The sequence below is a fragment of the Cebidichthys violaceus genome, unplaced genomic scaffold (genome assembly GCF_023349555.1).
Source record: "Cebidichthys violaceus isolate CVI_PGR_0920_01 unplaced genomic scaffold, fCebVio1.0.p SCAF_6, whole genome shotgun sequence".
NCBI lineage: Eukaryota > Metazoa > Chordata > Actinopteri > Perciformes > Stichaeidae > Cebidichthys > Cebidichthys violaceus.
This window is the reverse complement of record NW_027176816.1, coordinates 14,224,666-14,248,250: the sequence shown is the minus strand read 5'-3', so window position 1 is coordinate 14,248,250 and position 23,585 is coordinate 14,224,666. Positions and strand designations below refer to the sequence as shown.

The window sequence follows — 23,585 nt, the reverse complement described above, 5'->3', positions numbered from 1 at the left end:
ATAGACAGCAGACAGGAAACAAAGGTCCTTTACCCAATCTGAACTGAGGATGCTGCTATCACTGTCTAAGGTCGGCGTCTCAACCACTGAGCTACCAGAACTCACAGTGAACGTTTCATTTCAAGTTCAGTTCTCACCTTTCCTCTTGCAAACTCTCTCTGAGCGAAGGCCAGTTTGTGTGTAGAGCGGTTGTCCAGCAGGTAGCGCGGGGCAAAGGTCACTATGTGGGTGTCCCTGTAGCGTCCTTTTCCTTTCCGCACGCTGATGCCTGTGTCCATCAGACAGGGATCAACCAATGCCTGACAAACATTTTACTGATAATGTATTAACAGAGACATTTTAGCTTGAATATCAACAGTTGGAGAATAAAAGCCAAGATATAGTTGCTACATGCATCAGAGTGCCAGAAAAAGCTGGAGCAGTGTGACAGAGAGGGAGTGCTGCTTTATGCCAGATGATTATCTGTGTGCCAATAATTATCCGTGCAGGAAAAAGATTTAGATTCAGTGCAAAATATAATATGATCTATATTGGCCAAAGAGAAGCTGCAGTGATGCACCAGACCTTCCATTCAAAGCAGCCAAAGAAGGGAGAATATTATGAGAAACAACTGGAGTCCTGATGAAAGGCCATGAATACATTCAAATAGATTACTGCAGTTCAGTATTCCATTCCTCTTCTTATATGCCTTTGCAAAATGAGACAATACGCACCCAATGATCAGGATCAGGGCCCATCCTGGGTATCGGATTATTATTCAATCAGGCACTAGTTTGGTTAGTGCTTTCCATTTGTACTGTGAGTGTACCAACTTGCCTATGTTGTATATGAGGCCAGGTCTGTTCCCGTGCTGGATAACCTTCACTGCCCTGACTCCACTCCCTCCATCCAGGGAAAAGCCCTGGCACCAGCCTGGAACTCCGTCTGGGTGAATCCCTTTCCCGATCCGCATAGTACACCTGGGATCAAGACAGACGAGGAAAAGATGGAATGTAAGGACGTGGCAGATGGGACTAAGGAGGTAGAGCGGATGGTTGGGGATTCTACCCTGTGCACATGTCAAAGTGACAGACACTAAACCACAGGCAGGCCGTTGCCATCGGTGTGTTCATCATTTACGATAAAAACACCAGAAGGACGTCTGTTGGATAGAACATTGCTCACAAGCTAAGACATTATGGATGCTCAGGAACAGAGCGGTCTGGTCTCTCATACACTTACATAGCAGGCTGCTCCTTGTTAGTGTAGCAGAATAGTAACGGACTGAGGCTTCGGGCCAACTCGTGCTCCTCAAACTGGCCTGCAGCATCGGCTTTTCCATTGTCCTGACGGAAGATCAACGGCAGACCTGCGGGAGAAAAGTGGCTTTAGGGAACGAAAACAGTTCTTAAAGCAAAGACTGGTTTTGGATTTTTTTTTTGTAAAATGTACAACTGAAGTTTATAACACCAACGAGAACATTACCAGTCTTGTTTATCAGCCAGTAGGGGGCAGAAATCAGGATCTTAAGGGCCCCCTGTGCTCGCAGGACGATGCGGATGGTGAGGCAGAGCAGATGTTTGTTGGTGTCATACAGCCTCATGCGTACCACATAGTTCTGAGTGCCAGGTGGAATCAGCAGCTCTTTGCACGCAGGGAAGCTCTCCAGCAGGACTCCTGGAGGACACACACCATGAACACCGGGAGTGAGAACAGGGAAAATGTCTAAACACTAGCCAGTGAAAGACTTTCGGCAAGTCCTGACCTAGCTCCATGTTCTGCGAGGTGTCTGCAGCGTGAAGCACGGCCTCTTTTCCCGGCTTCAGGGCGCCTTTGATGGACGTTCCTTTGATGAAGTAGTTGAGGTCACAGGGCAGCAGGTTGGCCAGCACCATGGTGGGCAGCAGGTAGATGGTGTGGCCTGGCTGTCGATAGATCTGCTTGGCACTGCCAGAAACCGTCTTGGCAGGCTGCTGATCCGGGTAGTTCTCCTTTTTGATGACCACACAAAACCTGCGAGAGACAGAGAGATGAGGGGAACAATCCCAGATATAATAAGAACGAAGAACTAAATGTTCGGCTGACTGTATTTACCTGAAGTTGCGCTTGAGGCTGTCGTCAAAGTCTGCTGACTGACACTCCCTCTTGCTGCTGCTGATGTCTCCGGGCCGCTCCACACTGGTCCAGTGGATGGGAACCTTACAGAAGAACAAGCCCAGGCCTTTGGGCCGAGACTGCAGCCTCCAGGACGTCAGATGGAGTGGGACCGCCAAGGCCTGGCCAGGAAGGATCGGAGGCAACACCACTGGTTCTGTCAACACAGAGTCAGTTAGCTTCATTAGAATGAGACAACAAGTAATAACATAATAAAAATGAAACAAAAAGAACCGTCTCTACATGCTTTTGACTTTTGAATAAGTATTGGTGCTTAGTCAATGGACCTAAAGTGGAGCAGTGTCTTACTGTCAGGAGCAGAGGGGCTATCCAGTCTGACCTCCATAGGAACATCCAGCCGGTTCTTCACCATGAGGGCGGAGCGGACAGTGATGACCTTCCTGGCACTGCCCTCCATCGTGATAGAGAAGACCACTCTAACTGGAGGCAGGGCTGAGAACTGAGGGGTCCAAGGGATTAGGCATGGGACGATATAAAAATTTCATGTCATGATTATTCTGGCCAAAACAATTGTGCTTCACGATATAACCCCAATAATGATCAAAATATGATTTAAACTCTTGAAATGGCAGTGAAACATTCTGGAATCACTTTACCTTTACCTACATTTTGCTAAGAAACAAATGGTTTTATTGCATTACAGTTAGGACACATTTTTTCTTACCAAAAAATAATCAAACAATCATAAATAAGATAATCATAAATCATAAGGTCCACCTGCATAAATAAAGGATGAATAAATATACAGACATTGCGAGTCTGTTCTTTCTTACACGATACTTCCAGTATTATAAAAATCAGGCTCTATACCGTATTTCACGACTCAAGTAACAACATTTACGATCATCCCAGAAATAGAAATTCATCACAATCAACTTATTGTCAGCGTCTTTTTTTTTTTTTTTTTTACTGCGATTTGTGATGAAATCCTATATCGTCCCATCCCTACAAGGCATTCAGGTTTAAACTCATACTGAGCATTTCTGCTGTTTCAAGGGAATTCACCAAGGCTTTTATTTGAAAACAGACCCTTTTTTCTAATGTCCCAGTTGTATTAGCCATCATACAGTATTTCAGTTAGAGGGCTGACTGTTTTCTGATCTGCTCCTGTTTGGATGTTGCTGTTCCTTCATGTTCACCTGGAGTCTTGATACTTTCAGTGTGACGTAACTCCATCAGTACTTCAGAGTCATGTCATAACCACCACTCTGCTGGTTGACTCTCATGACTGTTGTTGTACTGAATTACTGCTGTGTAAATGCACTTTATGTGTGCTAAGTTTATGCTAAACTATTATAAAATTATTAGTTACATCTCCACTCAATGTGCTATACCGGGCCTTTAACAGTTCATGCTAGACACCATTTGAAAACGGTCTTTCACTTGAAAATTGTTATACTTTTACGTTCTTTATTTTTACTTCATTAGCCAAGTTTTTCTTTATCTTGTTTCCTGGTGTATAATGAGTGTTACAGCTGCTACTGTGGCACCATATGCTTACTTAGACTGCTCACTGATTTAGAAACAAGACTCACATAAACATGCGGGTGGATGATATTTGTTCTGCTAATAGGACTGCCAACCTGTGGAAGAGTAAAGAGTAAAGAAGAAAAACAAAGGTTTCACATCAAACTCTGGGCCAATTCGTCAGAAACATCATCAACAGGAATGTTGCTTTGGAAGTTTGGACTTGTGCTCACAGTATTGGACGAGTTGTTTCTGTCCGGAGCTGCGTAACGGAAGAAAACGCCCACTTTGTCCACAGACACCGGCTTCACTTGCTCCCATCCACACACTCGCACCAGCAGCTGGTGCAGCTTCAGCTCATGAGTGTGTCTGCAGAGGAGCAGAGATACATAATCATTATCTACTGAATGCACAATTCACCATCACTCAATCATTACACGAGACTGTGTTTCACAAACCAAAGCACTGCACAGTAATTTAACAACAATGAGTGAACATTTACTGACGACCACATCACTGGTGTTTACATTGAACATGTACATGAACACCAGATTGTTGCAGTGGTTCTTTGGCCTTTTTGTGTTTATGTGCAGTTCAAGCGTCATCACTACCAGGTAACATCAACATAAATATATACAGTAGTGGATTTCAGCTTCACAGGAATATACATATGTATATATTATACCATTAAGTTGATGTGTCAACTACACATCAACTTAATGATGTGTAGCTGACATGTCTCCAAGTCCCTGCAATCAAGCTGATGTAGAACATTTTAAAGTATAACAGAGAAGGAGAAACACAGAGAAGTAAGAGACTAATGTGACAGGACCTGATAAGATTACCCCGTCAGCAAAGCAGACATCTATTCATAACGACCATTCCAGTTTCAGACAGATGCTCACCACAATTAATGCGGAGTTAAATGTAATCACACCAGTAAGAATAATGGCCAAACTAACCAACAGTTTCATAAACATGTTCATATTCATTGAACAAAATCCACAGGTGCTATGACTCAGATCTGTACCTGTGGCGGAGTTTCTCGCGGGCTTCAAACTCAAAAGGAATCTCCTCTCCAGGCAGCACCTCCCTCCACTGGCTGACATTGTGAGTGTCATCAGTACCTGGACCGTGGACCTCTGAGATGGAGTCTGCACTACTGCTGTGAGACAGTGCCACCCTGTGGGGAACATGTGGAGACATTTATCTGAGGTGAGTTTCTCCTCTCAAGCTGAAAGTGTGTGCTGTGAAGCCTTTCACTCTGAAGTTAAACATTAATGTCACTTCTTCTACACATCTTCATACCAGAAATAAATACAACATATTGTCAGAGCTCTGCCATAAGGAGAACCGACGGTGTTAATTATATCAGGATGACATTACTCAAATACACTTTGTCACTGTCCTCCAGTATCTTGATAGCAAATGTTCTACAAATTGAAACAGGTGGTGATGTCACATATTTTTCTATGATTACTGTGACAATAACAAAACAACACTAAAAGACTACAAAGAGACCACAACAGCTCCAAAGAGACACAAAGAGACTCACGACAACTAGGAAAAGGTGTAAAACAACAAAGAGACAAAACAACCACAAGGATGACGACAACCACAAAATGACTACAAAAAGGGAAAAACAACCACAGACAAAAATACTACAGTACGAATAAGCAATTACACAGTGACACAAAAAACTACAATGAGTGACCATAAAAAGACCAGAAAGACACAAAACAACCAAAAGAAGAGACTTAATAACTATTAAGTCTGTGTCTTGCTGCTATATAGGTACAGTGTTGGGGCCTTTTACATGTATGTGCCCATTGTTTCATAATCCACCCACGGCCACACTTACCTTGTCGGGGTTGTAGTCAGAGTGGCAAACCACATGGTACATCCTGTGTGGTTGCGCAGAGCGTATGGAACAAATGGCTGCCTCCTCTTGGACAGCTTGACATCGGCTGGAAGCACAAATGAAAACTGAATCAGAAAGAAGATGAGCATGCTTGGTCTTTATTATTATTATCATTAACTTTAGTAGTGTATGGTCATGCGCTTGCTTTCTTCTTGGGTTGTGAGACCTAAAAAGCAGATAGGGCACTGGTGCCTTGAAATGATTTCCTTTTAAGGGGAACTCAACTAATCAACCTCTGAAAACAGCTGTATAGTATCCTCTGTGGCTCTGGAGGCTCTGAGACAATAACTCAGCTTGGAGATCACAAACAGAAACCGAACACAAAGCCTTCTTCATGAACTTGGGGTGTGTTCCTCAACCATACTGAGTTGAATACTAATTTTGACCATTCTTTTTTAAATGTGCCCTCAACTTTTTTGAGATCATTGGAGTACCCCTTTAAAATTCATACTTTCAATTATAACAGTTATAATTGGCTTGGCTAGGTTTAGTGCTCATTTTTCATGTTCTTCACATGGACATAGAGTATATAGAGATCAATGGCATTTGTAAATCAGTAAACAGTAAATTGAACACAATGTTGCCTTATACAGCATTTTGCACTTTACTTACCATCACAATGAATTATTATTGATTTTACAAAATTTTACAAAATGCCAAAAAATTCTTGTCCTATTCAATAAATAAGTCTGGAATCTTATTGAACAAATAAAAAAAACACACAGATGTAAGCAAACTGTTGTCCATTTTCACAATGGATTCATAACTACAGGCCATGCAGTGCCAAGCAAATGACAAACGAGTCATGCCGTTCATGCAAAACACAAAGTAGAGAGAAACATCGTTCTTAAAGAGGAGGAAAGACAAGATAGGCTATGATCTATATACACCTATTCAGACTGTAGTCAGCACTACACCGCTGAGGAGACAGTCAGTCATCATTCAGCTGTGAAGCAGATGGAACTGAATCACAGCGAAAAGAAGAGAACATCTAGAACCTTTACAGCAGCGTGTTCTCAACTATGAGAGGTAGGCCTGCTGTAGTTGCTTCTTTACTTTACAACTGTAGAGTTCAAATAAACTACAACTAGTGCAACACTATGGTCCAACTTCACCTTGGTGAGAGAAATGTGCTTTAGCAACTTGACTATGAAGTCCTATGAATGATAAAGGTAACTAATGAGTCACAAGTGTAAGTAATCAGTGAGGAATATAGTTTAGATATGATTTATATTGTTTAATATGTTGTTTCTTTGATTTGAGGTCCGTTCCATGAAGCCAGATAAAAAAGTGAGGCTTAAAGTTTGAAACTTGACTTGAATGAACCTAACATTGAATGAACATAACAAATCAGTTGGGGCTAAAGCGGTGCCATTAAGCTCAATTCAAGTTCACGCCATCAGACTAATTTGAGTCAGGTTTAAGTAGTCAAGATACTTGAGTATGCACGCTGTTCCTAAGTAGCCCGAGAGCAGCAGTACACTCAGGATGGTGTGGGACACTGGAATTGGCTTATAGAAATCCAATTAAATAAGTTTGTGCCTTTGAGTGGAGTCACATGACAGTAATCATAGATCTAAACATCTTAGAAAAGTTCTGTCTGATGGAATGGCTCACAGGATCTGAACGGGTTAAAATGTAATAAAATATTTTGATACAACATAATTAAATCTTGGGCACAATACAAATTCAAACAGTTAAAACAGAAAGGTTATTAAAATATGTTATACAAGAACACAGATATTGAACTGGCCGAGTGGGGAGACACTGACATGACCTTTTGACAGATATTAACACATTCAATTGTAGGCCTTCTCCCCAAACAGGAAGCATCATGACAAAATAAACTGTATTATCTTGTGTGTCTTGTAAAACCTAATTAAATGAGGGGAACATGAAAAATATTAAGAATACAAAAATAGAGATTGAGTGAAGCTTTTTTTTAAGCAACTGTATCAACCAACACATTTTGAAACATGGTCTCCTAATGGGAAATAGAGGATTTAGATATCTCATTTCTGGTGGATATCATTTTGCAATTGTACTGTTATTATTTATGTAGCCATTATCATTCTATTGCGGAAATTTAGATTAAGAGGTATGGAGCATAAGCCTAAACCGTTGATATCATATTATATAATGAAATCCTAATTTGCAATTGTGTAATTTATTTAAATTATTTTTTATTTAAGTCGATTTTTTTTATACACTATACTCTTGTTGATTGATCAGTGGTAAAATCATTGCTTTCCTGTCAGGCCAGTGTTACAGGACCTGGTTAAGCAACAACTCAGTCTGACAGTTAGCCTGCTCTGGTTCAGGTTAGTTTCCCAGCAGAAGTCCTCCATAGCACTACTAGGTCATAAACTCCATAGCCACCTTTAATAAATAACTGATGTTATTTTTTATTTCTCAATCCTAAAACAAGTCTAACCATTTATCTTGTTTGCAACCCATACATAACAAATCAAAGGTGGCATAGGATGGTCCTATTTTATGAGGAGGTTTTGAATTTCTACACATGGACAGAAGTTACAAATGTAAATGTGTCAAATGAGACTAAAATAAATGCTATTGGTTTGGAATCTTTTGCCATAACATCACTCCAGTTCTGAGGTCTTTGCACTGGCTTCCTGTCCAACAAAGAATAGACTTTAAAATCCTGCTGTTGGTTTATAAAGCACTGAATGGTTTAGGGCCAAAATACATCTCTGATCTGCTGCTACCCTATGAACCATCCCGACCCCTTAGGTCGTCTGGGACCGGTCTACTTTCTGTTCCCAGAGTCAGAACTAAACATGGAGAAGCAGCGTTCAGTTTTTCTGCACCACATATCTGGAACAAAGTCCCAGAAAGCTGCAGGTCTGCTGAGACCCTCAGCTCCTTTAAATCAAAACTGAAGACTTTTCTGTTTGCTGCTGCCTTTAATTGAACCAGATTACGTGTTGTCCCTCCCACTCAGGAGGGCCCATAAACAGTCCACGCATAAGGTCATGAAAACTTGGAATGCACTGAGGTGGGAGGGACCGCAAGGATATTAATCAAATTCCTGCATTTCTGCATTTTACTACTGTATTTTATTTTCTTACACTGCTTTTTAGTACTTTAATGACTGTTCCTGTTTTTAATGTTTCAATGAATCTTCTTAATTGTTTTTAAATCTCTTTTTCTTTTGCCTTATGTTTTGATGCTTTTAATGGTTTTATGTGAAGCACTTTGAATTACCTTGTTGTTGAAATGTGCTATACAAATAAACTTGCCTTGCCATAACTGCTGTGGCACTTCGACTGACAGGAGATCAGGGACCAGATGTATATGCACAAAATGCACGAGCCTTTTATCATACATTAAGTGTGCTTCACTTTTTTTCCATGCGTTTGTTCTTTCTCTTCATTGCCTCTGTTGTGGAACACTTTGTTTCAATGTGAGCACTATAAATTGCATTACATTTAATGATGATGACCGATGACCCCAAAACAATGCCTCCGTTTCCATGTCCATGAGTTTTACGGTTTTGGCACCGGCAAATTACCAGGAGCCACGATCAAAGCTTAAGGTACCGCCCAATATTCCTGCCCATTGGTTTCTTTTTACTTGGTAACTTGCAGCTTTCTAATTCACTCAAGGGCTGAAAAGATTGAATGATTGTCATTTTAAAGTTATAGATAGCAACAATGAGATGACAGGAACGAGGAAGAAAGAGAACGACATGAAGCAAAAGTCGGGTGGACTCAACCTGGGAGGGTTGTGGTCCATGGCTTGTCTTAACTCCTAAGCCACAGGGCTGCCCCGTCATTTTTGAACAATTTTCTGGCAGGAAATATATGAGGCTTATGACTCTATATGGATTGATCCATATTACCTAACAACACTGCCGCATGTCTAAGCATCCATGGGGAGCAATTGAGGATGACTGATGGAAAGCTTTGATGCTGGATGTGCTGCTGAGGGAGACTGTCTGGGAGACTAAACTCTGAACTGTACCTCTGGAGTGAATCTGCTGCTCGAGGCAGGTCAAGGTGGATGTGCTCCTAGTTCTAAGGTGAGCAAGAGGAGCACCTGACAGCAGAGAGAGAGAGTTACTACACAGACACATGCAGAGGGAACACACAGGGGGGTTAGAGGTTCATCATCCTCATCATCATCATGTACTCTGTGTTGGCAATCAGCACTTCAATACGTTCATGAATAGTGCAATCCATGCTTCCCTTCTATTTACATGTGTTCAGCATAACAACCAACAAATCAAATCTATTTGGTTCCTGTTCAACTGAGGAATTAGAATAACTTGGCTGATGAGTGACAGGTTCGGTGGTTAATTTGATTGGTTGATGTTACTTATGTCATAAGCACTTGCATATAAAATAATAATACCTTTTTTTTTTTTTTTTTAAAAGGCTGGAACAAAGCAGTTAAAACCTCTTCTGCCAACGTCTGGTCAGAATAGAGCAACCCATACAACTCATTTTACCAACCAAAGCCCTTCCAATGCTAAACCAGCCACTTTAAGCTTATCTGGTGTTATTCTATGGTTTTCTTATTATCAACAAATCCCCAAAAAATATCAAAACCAACAATGAGTGAGTCTGTTTGTGAAAACTCTGTGGCTCTCAGCTCCAAGTCTATCAGTTCCTGATGAAGACGTCAATCTTTAAAAACAGCTCAGAGATATATAGTTTCATTTCACCAAACGTAACTTAAAGGGGAGGAAATGGTGAATTTGATGGGAACTATTTTCAGCGGTGCATGAATCCACATTTGGTGCTCTAGTGCAGTCATTCCCAAAGACTGGGTCAGGACCCACAGGTGGGTCGCAGGAGATTTTAAAAGGGTAGCCAAGTAAATTTGCATAATTTCTTCCATAGTCTTATAACATAAATATCTGCAGTTCACCTTTGAGCCACACAAGGGAGCCTGATTGTATGATTATGATAATTGTAGACTATTTATAACGTTGGATCAAATATGAAAGGCTAACGTGTTAACATTTACCGAGAAGCAAAAGAAACATTAAAAACTGAGATTGGGATGTGCACGGCTCTACAGCAGGGGATTAAAACCGCCTAGAACATCACCGGTACCATCTACTGAGCATTAGTGATATTAGTGATGAGAGGAGCCTGAGAAGAGCTAAAGGATATTAAAAGACTAAACCCACCAGGCACAACCTGTTCACCTGCTGCTGTCTGGAGAGAGATACAGAAGTATTCACTCAGAGCAGCTTCTTTCCTCAGCTGTGAGAATCATGTCTTTATGTTTTCATGTTATCAACACATGGAAAAAAAAACTAAGTTATGATTTATGAAACATATATCTCTTCTAAATTGCTGGTTTACCTATTCAAGATAATATAAAGTTAAGTGGAAATAACAATAAAAATGATCAGAAATTAGCTCCTCTCATGATTTATAGAAAAGGCCTATTGTGAATTGGGTCACCATGGTTTGTCATTTGGGAAACACTGCTCTAATGAGTATTTGTGGCAGCAGGACGGTGTGTGTGTGTGTGTGTGTGTGTGTGTGTGTGTGTGTGTGTGTGTGGGAGTGAGTCAAAATAAACTATGAAGGATCATGTCAGCCAGTACAACAGTGTGGCTATTTGATGTGTATTCAAAGTTTGTGTACTTTGAGGCTCTATTGGTCAGAAAAAGAAGATATATTTGATACACACAATATTTGTAAGAAGATACATTCACGGTTTTCTCTGTACATGAGATTTGTTGACAAGAAGAAAAATATTGATTATCACCAGACTTCCAGAATTCAGACCGTCAGTAACGTCTTTTAGTGTACTCTTAAAGTTGCTAGATACACAAATAGTCACGTCATACTTTCTTCTGTGTGTATTTAACTGTGCATGCAGATTGTGTTGCCATGTTAGCATGTTCATTCTGACTAGCACTGGCATTTTCAACTACGAAGACAACAGCAAATAAAGATGAAATCTGCTAGCACAAAGATTAAGATTAAGAGGCATTCAAAGCTTTAACACTTGTAACAGACACTTGGCTATTCTGGTATCTTTCTATTCATTTTCTTTCAAATAAATTAACATGTTATATAGGATGCCTTACCTGGCATTGATCCGTTAAATCAATTCCTAACATATTGTAAGCATTTCTGTGAAGAAGTTCCTCACTACCCAGTGATTTCTTTGTGGTACTGTGTGTTGCTGGAACTCACTTATTCCAAAACTGGGTGGGTCGACTGAGGAGCCCATCCAGGGCAGGGGGGGTGAAGACTGGGGCGTGTGCTCCTCCTCCTCCTTACAGTAATCAGCTATCCAGGCGCTCTTGGTGGTGTTGTATTGTTCTGGAAGGATCAAATAAGTGGTACTGAATAATCTGACAGGATGCTATTCAGCCAACTGTGCGGTCTGTGAAGAGAATGTCCAGAGGAACACGTTCCAGCCTTTACTCACCCAGCAAGACAGACGTGATGTTGACGTCCAGTCTCTGCTTGGCTCGGATCCCCATCTTGAAACGTGGAGGATGGAGACGGCCGGCAGCCTGCTGCTGCCAGGACAGAGAGCAGGGCCAGGGCTCGATGAAGGGCTCCCAGCCTGGCATGCGCGCACACACATGCACACAAACACACACGCACACAAACACACACGCAAACACACACAAACGTAAGTCACTATCCTAACCTAATGCATTATGGGGAATTCCCCAAGAAATCAGCCATCAGTGGACATAGTGATCATCACCCTGCAGCTTTAAACTTAGATAGGCTTTGTTATTGATGAAAACATTTCCATTTCTGTTGAACCACTGCAGTTTGCTTATTGGTCCAATCAATATGTTGATAATATCTCACTTGCTCTGCACTTTGCTGTGGAAAATCATGATAAATGTCAGAATCCTATTAATTGGTTTTATCCCTAGTTTTAACACTGAGCCATTTAAACTGAACTCTTATGAAAACGATACTCTGTTTTTGATGAATCTGAACATTAAAATGAGTGTTCTAATGCCACCAGTTAATCAGTAAATCATACCCGACAGCTCTCTGTTGTAGTAGTCTCCTGACAGAGAAAAGCTGGCTTTTCCTTCCTGAGTGGAACCAATGCGCTGCAGCACACACAGCCCTGCAATAACAAACAGAGATACAAGATGCTCATCCTCAACTTCCTGTGTGTGCAGTTATCTATCTACTAAACCATTTGATTGTTTTTTGTGAAGCACTGTTGGTTGTGTAAGTAGTGCAGTGAAAGACTCAAAGAGTTCTGAAATTTTTCTTAATTACAGACAAGAAAGGGATAGTCGTGATGTTTACAAGTGTGGTTGTAACACTTCGTTCCATCACTTCTTTGGTTGTGTTATTGTGTGACTTTGTGTTTTAAGGGTTTGGATTTACCAAAGTCACAAAGAGGAACAAACTAACTAACTTACTGCAAAGTAAAATTATTGTTTTTGTAAAGAGGTGAACATATTCTAAATATAGCTACACTTAAACTGATGTTGATTTTTGTAGGTGTCTGAAATACATCACAGCAGTACATGAATTTGCTCCTGTGCTGGTTTCTCCAAATTCCATCTCCTGTAGTAATACACTGAGTATGGAGAAGAACCTCATACAAACCTAATTTTTAAACCTCTGAACTATCCCTTCAAAGTCTCCTTGCTTGTTTTTCAGTATTATTTTACCAATGTGGCTGTATTTGATCGTGAGAGAAGAGATTCAGACAGGAAATGTGGGGAGAGAGAAATAAATGTGAGCAGTATAGGGCAACATTAAACAACAATAGCCACTGTTAGTGAACACCAGAAGAAAGTAAAAGCAATGTTTGCTTTGCACCAAACACTGAGGGCAGATAAACTGAATCTTCCATCATTATAATAATACCGGTTGTCATTTGAAGTCCTCATCATATGTTTGATGGCTCAGCTGTATCTTGTGTAAATGAGACTTACTGGAGAAGGTGAGCTCAGCCAGTGGTATGTCACAGTCCAGACAGTCGTCTATGAAACAGATGCATACACTCTCAGCCTTCACCTCCACTCCTGACAGAGGAGTTGAGTGACTGCTGGAGCCGGAGTCAGTCCGGGATCTGGCATGGCCCGCCATGTTCTCAGCGTTCTCCAGCAGCCACGTGGCAGCCTGGTCCAGCTGGCCTGGGGGACGCATTGTCTGTCTTTATATAGCCTTTCATTGAATAATGGTGACAAGGCTACAAAGAGTGGGGAACAGTGTTAAAGGTCTCACTCACCTTTACAGTGAATCAGGGCCCTTTTGCAGTCCTCTTTCCTGAAGCCAAGGTCTTGTAAACGGGTCAGCTGGCCCTCTGTGGAGACAAATGAATAGCTTTTCAGCAATAAGTAGTGGAATAACAGTATGCCATCACTGCAACTAAACTTTTTTAGCAGAATTGTTTGAATGATAACAATTCAAGATGTATTCCGACTTCAAAATGTTGATGGCCACTGATGGTAATTGAGACAAAAGAAAACAGTTTTTGAAAAGCATTTAGATTCACCGTCATTATTAATTTTATTTATTAAATCTAAATTGACTATCACTGGTCTTCACGTACCTATGAGGGCCTCAGTCTTCTGCCTGAAGCTGTCTTTGGGTGTAGCAGGCTCAGTGCTGGGTGCAGTGCTGGTATCACAGTCAGAGGGCAGAGCAGAGCTGGAGGTAGGGATGGACTTAGCGATGGCCAAGAAGAGCTGAATGTCGTTGTAGGATAGACGGATGTCCAGAGTAGGAAACTGAATCTGCCAGAGAATCACATGCACAATTAAAAAGCATCAATCCAACCGGTTAACATGTCAAAGTCACTTCACTACTAACGGTGAGCACTAGCCATGCTGTGAAAACAGTTGTATAATGTCTTCTGTAGTTTTGCTTCGTCGAGTCTGAAGAAAATGACTCGATTGGCGTGGCTGTCTCAGCAAGGACTTGGAGACTACTTGAGTCTTCATACAGTCAGAATGTTGGGGCTCATGACCAGAAGGAACACTTCGAATCCCCTCTGATCTCAGTAAGGTGTGAGGCAACAGTGTTAAGTGTGTTAGGGTAACTTCTGTATTTTTCAACCCTAGTTTTCCATATTCTTGTGTCTAAGTGACTTATGGGGAATGCTTTTGTTTTAATGTTGTTGTTGTATTGAAGGAGAATGTTGCAGCTGCTAAACAGGATGTAATGTAATCATATCACTGTCTCACTGTCAGTTTATGTCCAAAAAAAGTGCTTGGTTGTCAGGCTCAGATTGTTATTATACGTTTCTGACAATGTTATAGAAAGGACCCTACAGAGAAATGGGATTTTTTCTGACATTTCACTTTCTGTTTGTTCTCGTGTCTAACCAAGTTTCGCTGAAGGAAAAGTCTCATGAGAGGCAACTTGATGCCAGACGGTTGAGACGTGAGTGAGAGCAGTGATGGTGTTGTCAGTGTTTGTTGAGTTGGAGTACAGACAGTGTAGCTTAGTGTTATCTAAAAGAGTATCAGTGTCACAGCTAAATATATTTCCAACAGTGTGGATGTGGTCCAACTAGTGTGCAAAATACACTAATGGCAAACTGCTGGGCATTAGTAAGCTTTTAAAAGATATTTTAGACACAATTGCAAGAGACAAATAACTTTTTTTTTTAAGACTTCAGAGACTTCCCAAAATGTTGCTGTTGAGGCTTTCAAGGGGTCTATCAAGGCTCAATCAAAATACTGAAGCTACTTTTTAACTACTGTGCCTCCCCCAGTTACATGTTGCATATCTTATTTTGGTTGAGGGTTAATTCCTGACCTCCAGCAGTGGTGGGATGTCCTCAACATTGAAGGCATCCAGTAGACCGGAGCTGCTTTGGTATGTGGGGCTCCCACACAGCTCCACCTGAATATTGACTGGGTCGATGATGGACAGCGCCGTCTCCTGCTCACTACCCAGCCTACACGAGAACACCTGAGGCGGAGAAGATACCTCTTATCATAGCTAATAAAAGATGATCTGAATATTGGGTCAGTAGTTAGTTGCAGTAGTAGTATGTATCACTAAGTACTGATCTTCACTGTATACTTTTTGGCCATCAGGGGTAGGGCAGTACTAGTAGCAGTTTTAGCATAGCAATAGTAGTACAGTAATTGCAATAGCAAAAGTAACACAATTAGTAGCAGTTCCTTGAGTAGAAATAATAATATTTGCAAGTGTTAGTACAAGTAGCATAGTACAGCAATAACAGTAGCAGCAGCAGCAGTAGCCGTATTTCAGTGCATTCACATCTGTTTAACAAAGTATACATTTTGAGATTGTGATTCTTTGAGTAAAAGAATCCTGATAAATGGTAGCAGTGGTAAAACTAGTTGTCTCAGTAATAATGTTTGACCATGAAACAGTGCTATGACAGTGGGAGAGCTCACCTCTATTCCTGCGAGGCTGCCAGAGAAGGGTCTGTCCAGCAGACGGGGCTTGTAGGTGAGGACAGTGGTGCCTTTTAGAATGATGGCGTTGGTATCCAAACAAGACGAGTCTTCCACGACCACAAACTCTGTGCCTGCAGATACACACAGACCAGGAGCTCATATGATAATAATAATTACAACCTATTCTGGTCCGGTCCCGTATAAGTTACAAATCCCGGAGGGAGGGATTGCATTTTGTCAAGGTACAGCTTAATGACATTTTCAAATTCAATAAAGCGCCTAAATTGAAAACACTGCACACACAATTACATGACAAAACAAATTATGAAAATGTGTGTTTGCTGACTGAAAGGGGACATATCAAGCTCATTTTTAGGTTCATACTAATATTTTGGGTTTGTACTAGAACATGTCAACTACACTTCTACTGGTGACATCACAAGCTTTAGGGTCCTGACAGCTAGTTTAAAGACACAGTTTCTGAATTACGGCTATGTGCTTTTCTCTCACAGTATTTATACTGCACCTAGACCTGCTTCATATAACAAGTCATGGACATCTCACTTTCAACAATATGGGACCTTTTACCAAGCTCACTGGATATTCAGATGGTTTCTTAAATGTTAAGCAGCAGATACTGTGTATGGTGATCATAGCTCAGGTGTTACTACTGTAAGTGGTTGTCATGAGAATGCTTGGTGGTTGCTCAGTGATAACCAGAGTGTTCCGATTATGACACAATAGGTGCTCCAATGTGGTTGCTAAGCTGTTCTGGTGTTGCTAAGTGGATGTTGACTCTGTGTGGTTGCTAGTGAGGGCTGTAATAGTAGTTCCACTGACGGTAGTGACAGCAGCATTAGCAGGAGCCACAGAGATCCAGCTCCAACAAGCTCTTTAACTAGATGTTTTATCATTCTGTTTTAATGATGCTTCAGTTCTAATAAATCAAATGGTATTTATTGCCAAGAGTTGAATTTAGAAGAGTGTATGGCCCCCGTGTGTAGTACCTTATTTATAGTATTTCAAATCAATCAAGGAGGTTTAGGGTATACTCTTATCTTCATCATTCTTCTCTGACCTGTGACGTTGATCTTGACCTCCAGGCAGCGGTCCTGGGTGACCGGCACCGTGGACCTCTTGGTGACCACACCGCTCTTGACTGTCTTTGGCATTACTGCACCGATGGTGCTGGTGGTGGCGGTGCCCGAGTCAGTGCTGGTGTTGCTGGGCCAACGCTGACGAGGCTCAGCACCGCCGGATGGCTTCTCCACTGGCACCCGCAGGAAGTCTCGCACTAGCTGAAGCCAGTCGAAGATGAGGAATACCCGTAGGTTGTTGAGGACCACCGTAAAGCAGGAGGAGTCACGTGTGGATCTGTCAAAAGGTGGAATACAACATGTGTGACCAAGTCTTTCCTATCCCACACTACTTAAATCTCAATTTCTATTTATTGTTTGGACATGTTCCATTAGCTTGAAAAATCCCCCACTGTACCTATAATGCAGCTCCAGCTGAAGTGACGCCCGGTTCGTGCCTGTTTTAGAGGGCTGGAGGATACAGTCAAAGACATTGTGCCTTGCCCCATCAGCTCTACCAGTGGTCCTATTCAGCTCGGTGCACCGAGTGTCGTACGCCAGCAGGGAGTGAGACACCAAGTTGATAGACTTGGATCCATTGGACAAACTCTCAAAGAGAAGCTTGGATTTCATGAAGTCAAACCTTTGCAGGAGAAATACACACATAATATCAAAATGACAAGGTTTTATCTTTGTTGCAGGTAAAAGGTCAAGTTTACAATTCTCAAGTCTGACACAACACAGCAATACAATCTACAACTGGCCCATCAAAGGTTATAGATGAACTAGCTATATAAAAATATGCCATAACTTTGTTGAATATCACAATAACTGAATGAAAGTGTATGTTAGTCTGCCCAAGAGGTGACCACATTTTATTTAAAATGACTGAGCAGATGTTATTAAACTATCACAGTGTTTACAGCTACAGTAGTTAAATGGTGATGGTAAATGTTTTGCATTAATATCAATAACTTAAACGCTTTTATTCCAAAGTGTTTTACCATTTACGTGGACAGGAAGAGCGAGGGATCAAACTGCCAACCCTGCACTGAGTGGACAACTAACGCCTGAGTCACAGCCGCCGTTTAGTAGAAGCGGTTAGAATTTTAATTTCCTGGTTGAAACACGTCTGAAACTGTTCCGAAATGTTTCGTCACAGACAGAAATAGGACCAAACTGGAAACATTGCTCTACTTATGCCATTGACAGGTCAATAGTCTCATTGGTCTTGAGAGAAGGCAGCTTGCTGACTTTTAGATAATGTGTAACAGTGTACACGATAAATGATGTAAGTGCATGTGTTGGAATTTTGCAGAGCTCAGCGTCAGGTGAGATTTTTCAAATGATTGTGAATTGACAGCTATATGTTCTTTTTTTAGCTACACATATTTTACTGTTCCAGCTATGGCTTTGGGTGCACATGTAATGCTTGTTGGCATCGTTAAATGCCAACAAGCATTAACGACAATTTAAGGCAACAAATGTCTTGTTGCCTTAAACACACACACACACACACACACACACACACACACACACACACACACACACACACACACACACACACACACACACACACACACACACAGAACTTCAACTTTTGGAACGCAGCACCACGCATTGCATGCCATGTGACGAGGAACAACCAATCACAGCCATCAGAAATCTCCTCTTTCCTCCGTAAATATTAGTCCACAGTACATATCGAGGAGAAGTTGATGGTTTTAGTGCAGGGCTACCCGGAGAAAGATCTGTCCCACGGACTAACATTTGAAAAACACTTAAAACAAGATTGTCACAGTGTTAAGTTATTCTTCAGGGTGGCTGTGGATCGAGCAGGTCGTCCTCAACCAAAAGTGTATAGGCAAGAATCTGGCAATATGATGCGTATCATGATCCAGGGGTTACAATTCAATATTTTGAAGCAAGGCAAAATCTTGCAATTTTTAAAAATGTTATTTTACAAAAATATAGTATAAAGAACACACCCAGTCTCAGTTTTCAATCAGAACAGTGGGATCTGCATTTGAATCCATCACAGCCCCTGTAACATCCAACATCATAGCTCTACTGTTTATGCTATCTGAGCAATTGTTTGTGTAAACTATTAATTCAAAACTCAATAAAGTATATTGATATTTTCTTACAACCCTGTTGTTATGTAAGAAGATAGAAAAGGCCCACCTTGCTAATGAGCGCTTATGTTCTGTGGGTGTGGGGCTGTCCAAGAGCTCCAGACTGACACCCATCATGTCCACTAGGAATGACAAGCTGGTGTAGACATCTCCACCTAACACCGTCTGAGCAGAGACAAAACATCAGACCATGAGCTAGGACATACAGGGGACTATTTGGAAAAATGACATGCAATTGACAAAACGATCATTAAAAGAGACAGAGAAGAGACATCAGTGTTGCTACAAAGATGTCGACGGACTGCAGTCAACTGTCCTGATGGTTGGTCTCTCACATAGGTGCTGGGGTCCTGTAGGTTGTAGGGTCTCAGGAAATCTTCAACAGGCTCTCCCAGGTTGTTCTCCAGCAGCCCTCTGATCAGCTGGTAGTGCTCCAGGTCCAGAGAGCAGTGTACTGACGAAAGGCTGCCGTGGATGGACATGTCGGGTACCGCATGGCTCAGCTCCCTGACAACAATCATGAACACAAGCCTGAGTTTGGATTATGAGTATGGTCCTATACTGACACTGTGTACATTCCTAACTACTGATTTTTTACAAAGAAAAGGGCTATGTATCAAAGTAAAGTAGTTCCAGTCTCTTTGTGAACTACTGCTCTCCATAGGCCATCCTCAATATTCAGAAACAAGAGGCATGAGGCACAACACTCGATGTATTCAAGTCTTACCATAGACATATTATCGTTTTTATGGGGGGAGGTGATTGTTAGGGGGAGATAGCAGGTCAACAGTTTATGCTCCATAGAAGTGCCATCATCTGAAAGCTGTGAACCTGAATATTAATTTGAGATGCAGCTCAGCAGTGTGTGTCAAGTTCTTCTTCTGAAATAAACAATGTTTTGGTTAGGTGCCGAGTCAAATGTTGAAAGTTTAGAGTGTATAAGGGCTGAGAAATTACAATTAATGTATATGATGGCCATTACCAAGCTCTATTATCTCTCATAAGTTGTAGCAGTAATGTCTGGACAGAGACAGAACACAGTTAATTTTAGCCGAAACTGATCCTTTAAAATCTGACCAGCTCAGCACAGATGCCAATCCTTAGGATCAGTTCAGGACATCTCTACATTCAAGAATATGTGATTGATTAATTGATTTATAAAAATGTTTGTTTTAGGTTTGTATCAGACGGCTGGTGTCATCTTTAGTAAATAAAAAGAGGCTCCTACATACTTGTATGGTTGGTTATCCACACAGGATAGAAAGTGACCTGCTTTATACTGTTGTTATTGGAGGGCTGGCTTTGGCCCACGGGCCACTAGCTGACTGTTGTGCAGTAAGAGGCGTATAATAAAGTGTGTATATATATATATATATATATATGTATATATATATACACATACACATATATATATATATACATATATACATATACATATATATATATACATATACATATATATATATACATATACATATATATATATATATATATATACATATACATATATACATATACATATATACATATACATATATATATATATATATATATGTGTGTATAAAGTATAATGTTGTACCTCATGTCATCACTTCATCATTTTATCCAAATTGTCTTCTTTTGCATTTCATTTCTTGAGTTATGGCCAACATGTTGTGTGAGGTTGCCGTGACCTTTGACTACCAAAATCTAATCAGATCAACCGTGAATTGGAGTTGATGTTTGGGTTCCTGAGATATAGATGGACTATCAACCCGTGACCATGTGCAGAAGCACAACTGACAACATGGTCTCATTGTAAAGAGGCCACAACTTCTGCCACCGACGAAGCAAAAAGCAAGACTTACTTGTCCAGGTTGCGTTCCACTTTAAGCTTGAGACGGCAGCAGTCTTTCAGCAGGTTGTCTCCGGTACGGCGCACAGAGTACGAAGGAAAGATGAGGTCTGAGGACTCAGGAGGTTTACCACCGCTGTCCCTGGGCTGACAGGGCAGACGCTCTGCAGCAAAGATATCCATCTCCTGCAGGTCCAGAGCAATGCAGTCCAGCAGGCACACATGCTCTTCTGACAGGGAAAACACATCAGATGGCACAAACATCTATTGCAAGAGTTGCTCAGGAGTAGACACATTGTAGGCATTTCTTCAAACTACGCAGCCATGCTAACCTAAGCTGTGAGGTTCATCCCCCTCGGTGGCCCTCCATGTGTCTGGGACCTGTGGCCTGCCAAGGGTAAACCCTGTGGAGGAAGAGGAGCTGGAGGTGGATGGGGGGGTCCGAGGCTTCTCCTGCTCACTTCTACTCTCTGCTGATTTCTGGACACGCTCCTTTTTCAAGACAAAGGAAAGAGGAGAAATATACAATTGCACATTAAGTCCAGTTAGCAATATGCACATTACATCCTAAATTACAATTCAGATGATTGTTTTTTTAAAAAGGGGCAAAAAAACTAAAAATACACAAAAAACTAAATTTGCCATTGTTTTAATAAATACTAATGATTCCGTTTCTCTGCTTCGTTTTACTAGTGGAAAGACGTTACCAATCTCTTCACATCAAAGCATTTTCAACTTCTTAGTTGAGCACAGTACTAACACTGATGGCATGGGAGGGCTGGGGCATGCATTTGTGCCAATGAAGGTAAGAGAACACGTGTGTCTGTCAATGTTCCCACAGTTTGCTAAAGGTGATAGCTCACTCAATTCTCCTTTAAAAAATAAGACCTCAGTGACATTGTGCCATTATCCCCTGAGCCATAAAAGTTGGTAACTTCAATAGGAAGTCCACCTTTGTCCAAAGGAAATACTTGACCTATTTGTTTGCATTTTGTAGATTGTGAGAAATCTAAATAAAACCTCATCAAAAATCACACAACACAAACACATCCAAGGAACTTGGAAAGTTGGTGTATTCCCAATAAACAATATATGCAACACACGCTGCAGAAAGTTCAGTCCATCACATAACCAACACGCAAACTGCAAACCAGAGGCCTGTTTCACGAAGCGGGTTCAACATCTTTAGATTATCTGGCTTAACTAACTGTAACAACCATGATCCCACTATGCGTCCCACGAAACTGGTTATCAACTCGGTAAATCCACCAGGTTCTCTCAATCTGGTAGTGAGCGCCTGTTTGCAGCATCTGACCAATCACAACCTTGGACAAGTCTGCTGTCAGCAGAGTGGCGCATTTTACAAAAAAAGAGAAAACTATGATATCAGAGGAATACGTAGAAGATAAACACATAATTCAGGAAGGACAGCTGGAAGAAATCACTGACTGTGTGAATGTGTTTAAATGAATAGATTCATAATATCACTGCTTCATATAGAGCATAGGGATGCACCGATCCACGTTTTTCACTTCCGATACCGATACAGATATCTGAGGTTTAGTATCGGCCGATACCGATCTGATACCGATCTAATAGAGAAAAACAGTGCTGAATCGATTTAAAAAACGCAGCCGACGCTACGCGCCCCAAGGTTGTCCATCGCTTTTCTCATGTTGCTGGCGTTGTCCCTCAGAATCACGTGGATTTTGCTCAACGGAATTTGCCACTTGTCAAACATTTCCTCCAGGCTAGCTGCTATCGCTTCGCTGGTGTGTGACCCACGAAAGTTTGTTGCATTTAACATTGCACTGTGTGGCACAAAAGTTTCATCCAGCCAGTGTGCTGTTAAACTTAAAAGTGACACAGGGGAAACGTCGGAGCTCCAGATGTCTGTCGTGAAACTTATCGATTTGACATCTTTTATCTCCTTCAATATGTGTTTGCACACTTTACCGTGCAGTTCAGGTAGCGCCGTCTCCGACAAATATTTTCGGCTTGCCATGGCGTAGCGTGGTTACAGGTGGTTAACTAGCAGCCGGAATCCCTTATCCCCGACAACTGAGAGCGGCTGCCCGGTTCCAGATGGCTGATCCTTTCGCTCGCTTCATTTTGAAAACAATCTATGCGGCCAGTTCGCTAGCGCATGACGTTACGCAGAGCACAACGCATACAATTGGACTGAATAGATTTGCCTTTATGGATCGGTCACATTGTCACCGATACCCGATCTAGAATTTTTTCCTATATCGGGACCGATACAGATATTGATATCGGATCGGTGCATCTCTAATAGAGCACGATAGATCTGACTATAATTACATGTGTCTATTCTCTTAAGTTAATGTGTTGCTTGGATGTATTCTTATTCTTTCAGCTGTTAGGCCGCTGGTGTGAAAAAGACTTGGTAACATTTCAAATAAATATAAAAACATAATTCATGGTAAGAAGGTTTCCTTCCATAACTTATAATAACCCACAGCAAACATTAAAGTAACCGCAGCAGAGTAACGCTGCATCCAGTCTGTGACTGTAAGACAGGACTCCAACACGTCACACTGCAACACACGGCTCACACATAATGAATATATGATATGCATATATGATGAGAGAATATATACTGATTTGTCTGTTTCAC

General features: G+C 41.3%; 1 protein-coding gene across 5 annotated transcripts in view; it reads right to left on the bottom strand.

Annotated features, from left to right (window-relative positions):
* Positions 1 to 23,585, bottom strand: part of vps13d (vacuolar protein sorting 13 homolog D) — a 77,951-nt gene that overhangs the window by 14,376 nt on the left and 39,990 nt on the right. For 4 of the 5 annotated variants that reach the window (XM_068733731.1, XM_068733729.1, XM_068733733.1 and 1 more), the window contains exons 26-50: positions 21,280 to 21,439; positions 20,961 to 21,177; positions 19,449 to 19,620; positions 19,163 to 19,278; positions 17,397 to 17,621; positions 16,981 to 17,276; positions 15,900 to 16,033; positions 15,289 to 15,444; positions 14,078 to 14,261; positions 13,754 to 13,828; positions 13,458 to 13,658; positions 12,542 to 12,631; positions 11,963 to 12,103; positions 11,725 to 11,853; positions 5,483 to 5,588; positions 4,652 to 4,804; positions 3,855 to 3,990; positions 3,690 to 3,737; positions 2,443 to 2,593; positions 2,074 to 2,290; positions 1,745 to 1,992; positions 1,465 to 1,656; positions 1,222 to 1,348; positions 817 to 959; positions 138 to 268 (exon numbers count right to left, since the gene is read on the bottom strand). In XM_068733731.1, the coding sequence (XP_068589832.1) occupies positions 138 to 268; positions 817 to 959; positions 1,222 to 1,348; positions 1,465 to 1,656; positions 1,745 to 1,992; positions 2,074 to 2,290; positions 2,443 to 2,593; positions 3,690 to 3,737; positions 3,855 to 3,990; positions 4,652 to 4,804; positions 5,483 to 5,588; positions 11,725 to 11,853; positions 11,963 to 12,103; positions 12,542 to 12,631; positions 13,458 to 13,658; positions 13,754 to 13,828; positions 14,078 to 14,261; positions 15,289 to 15,444; positions 15,900 to 16,033; positions 16,981 to 17,276; positions 17,397 to 17,621; positions 19,163 to 19,278; positions 19,449 to 19,620; positions 20,961 to 21,177; positions 21,280 to 21,439 (3,948 nt within the window). Of the gene's footprint in view, positions 1 to 137; positions 269 to 816; positions 960 to 1,221; positions 1,349 to 1,464; positions 1,657 to 1,744; positions 1,993 to 2,073; positions 2,291 to 2,442; positions 2,594 to 3,689; positions 3,738 to 3,854; positions 3,991 to 4,651; positions 4,805 to 5,482; positions 5,589 to 9,526; positions 9,602 to 11,724; positions 11,854 to 11,962; positions 12,104 to 12,541; positions 12,632 to 13,457; positions 13,659 to 13,753; positions 13,829 to 14,077; positions 14,262 to 15,288; positions 15,445 to 15,899; positions 16,034 to 16,980; positions 17,277 to 17,396; positions 17,622 to 19,162; positions 19,279 to 19,448; positions 19,621 to 20,960; positions 21,178 to 21,279; positions 21,440 to 23,585 lie in introns of all 5 variants that reach the window. The other variant, XM_068733734.1, reaches the window with a different exon arrangement.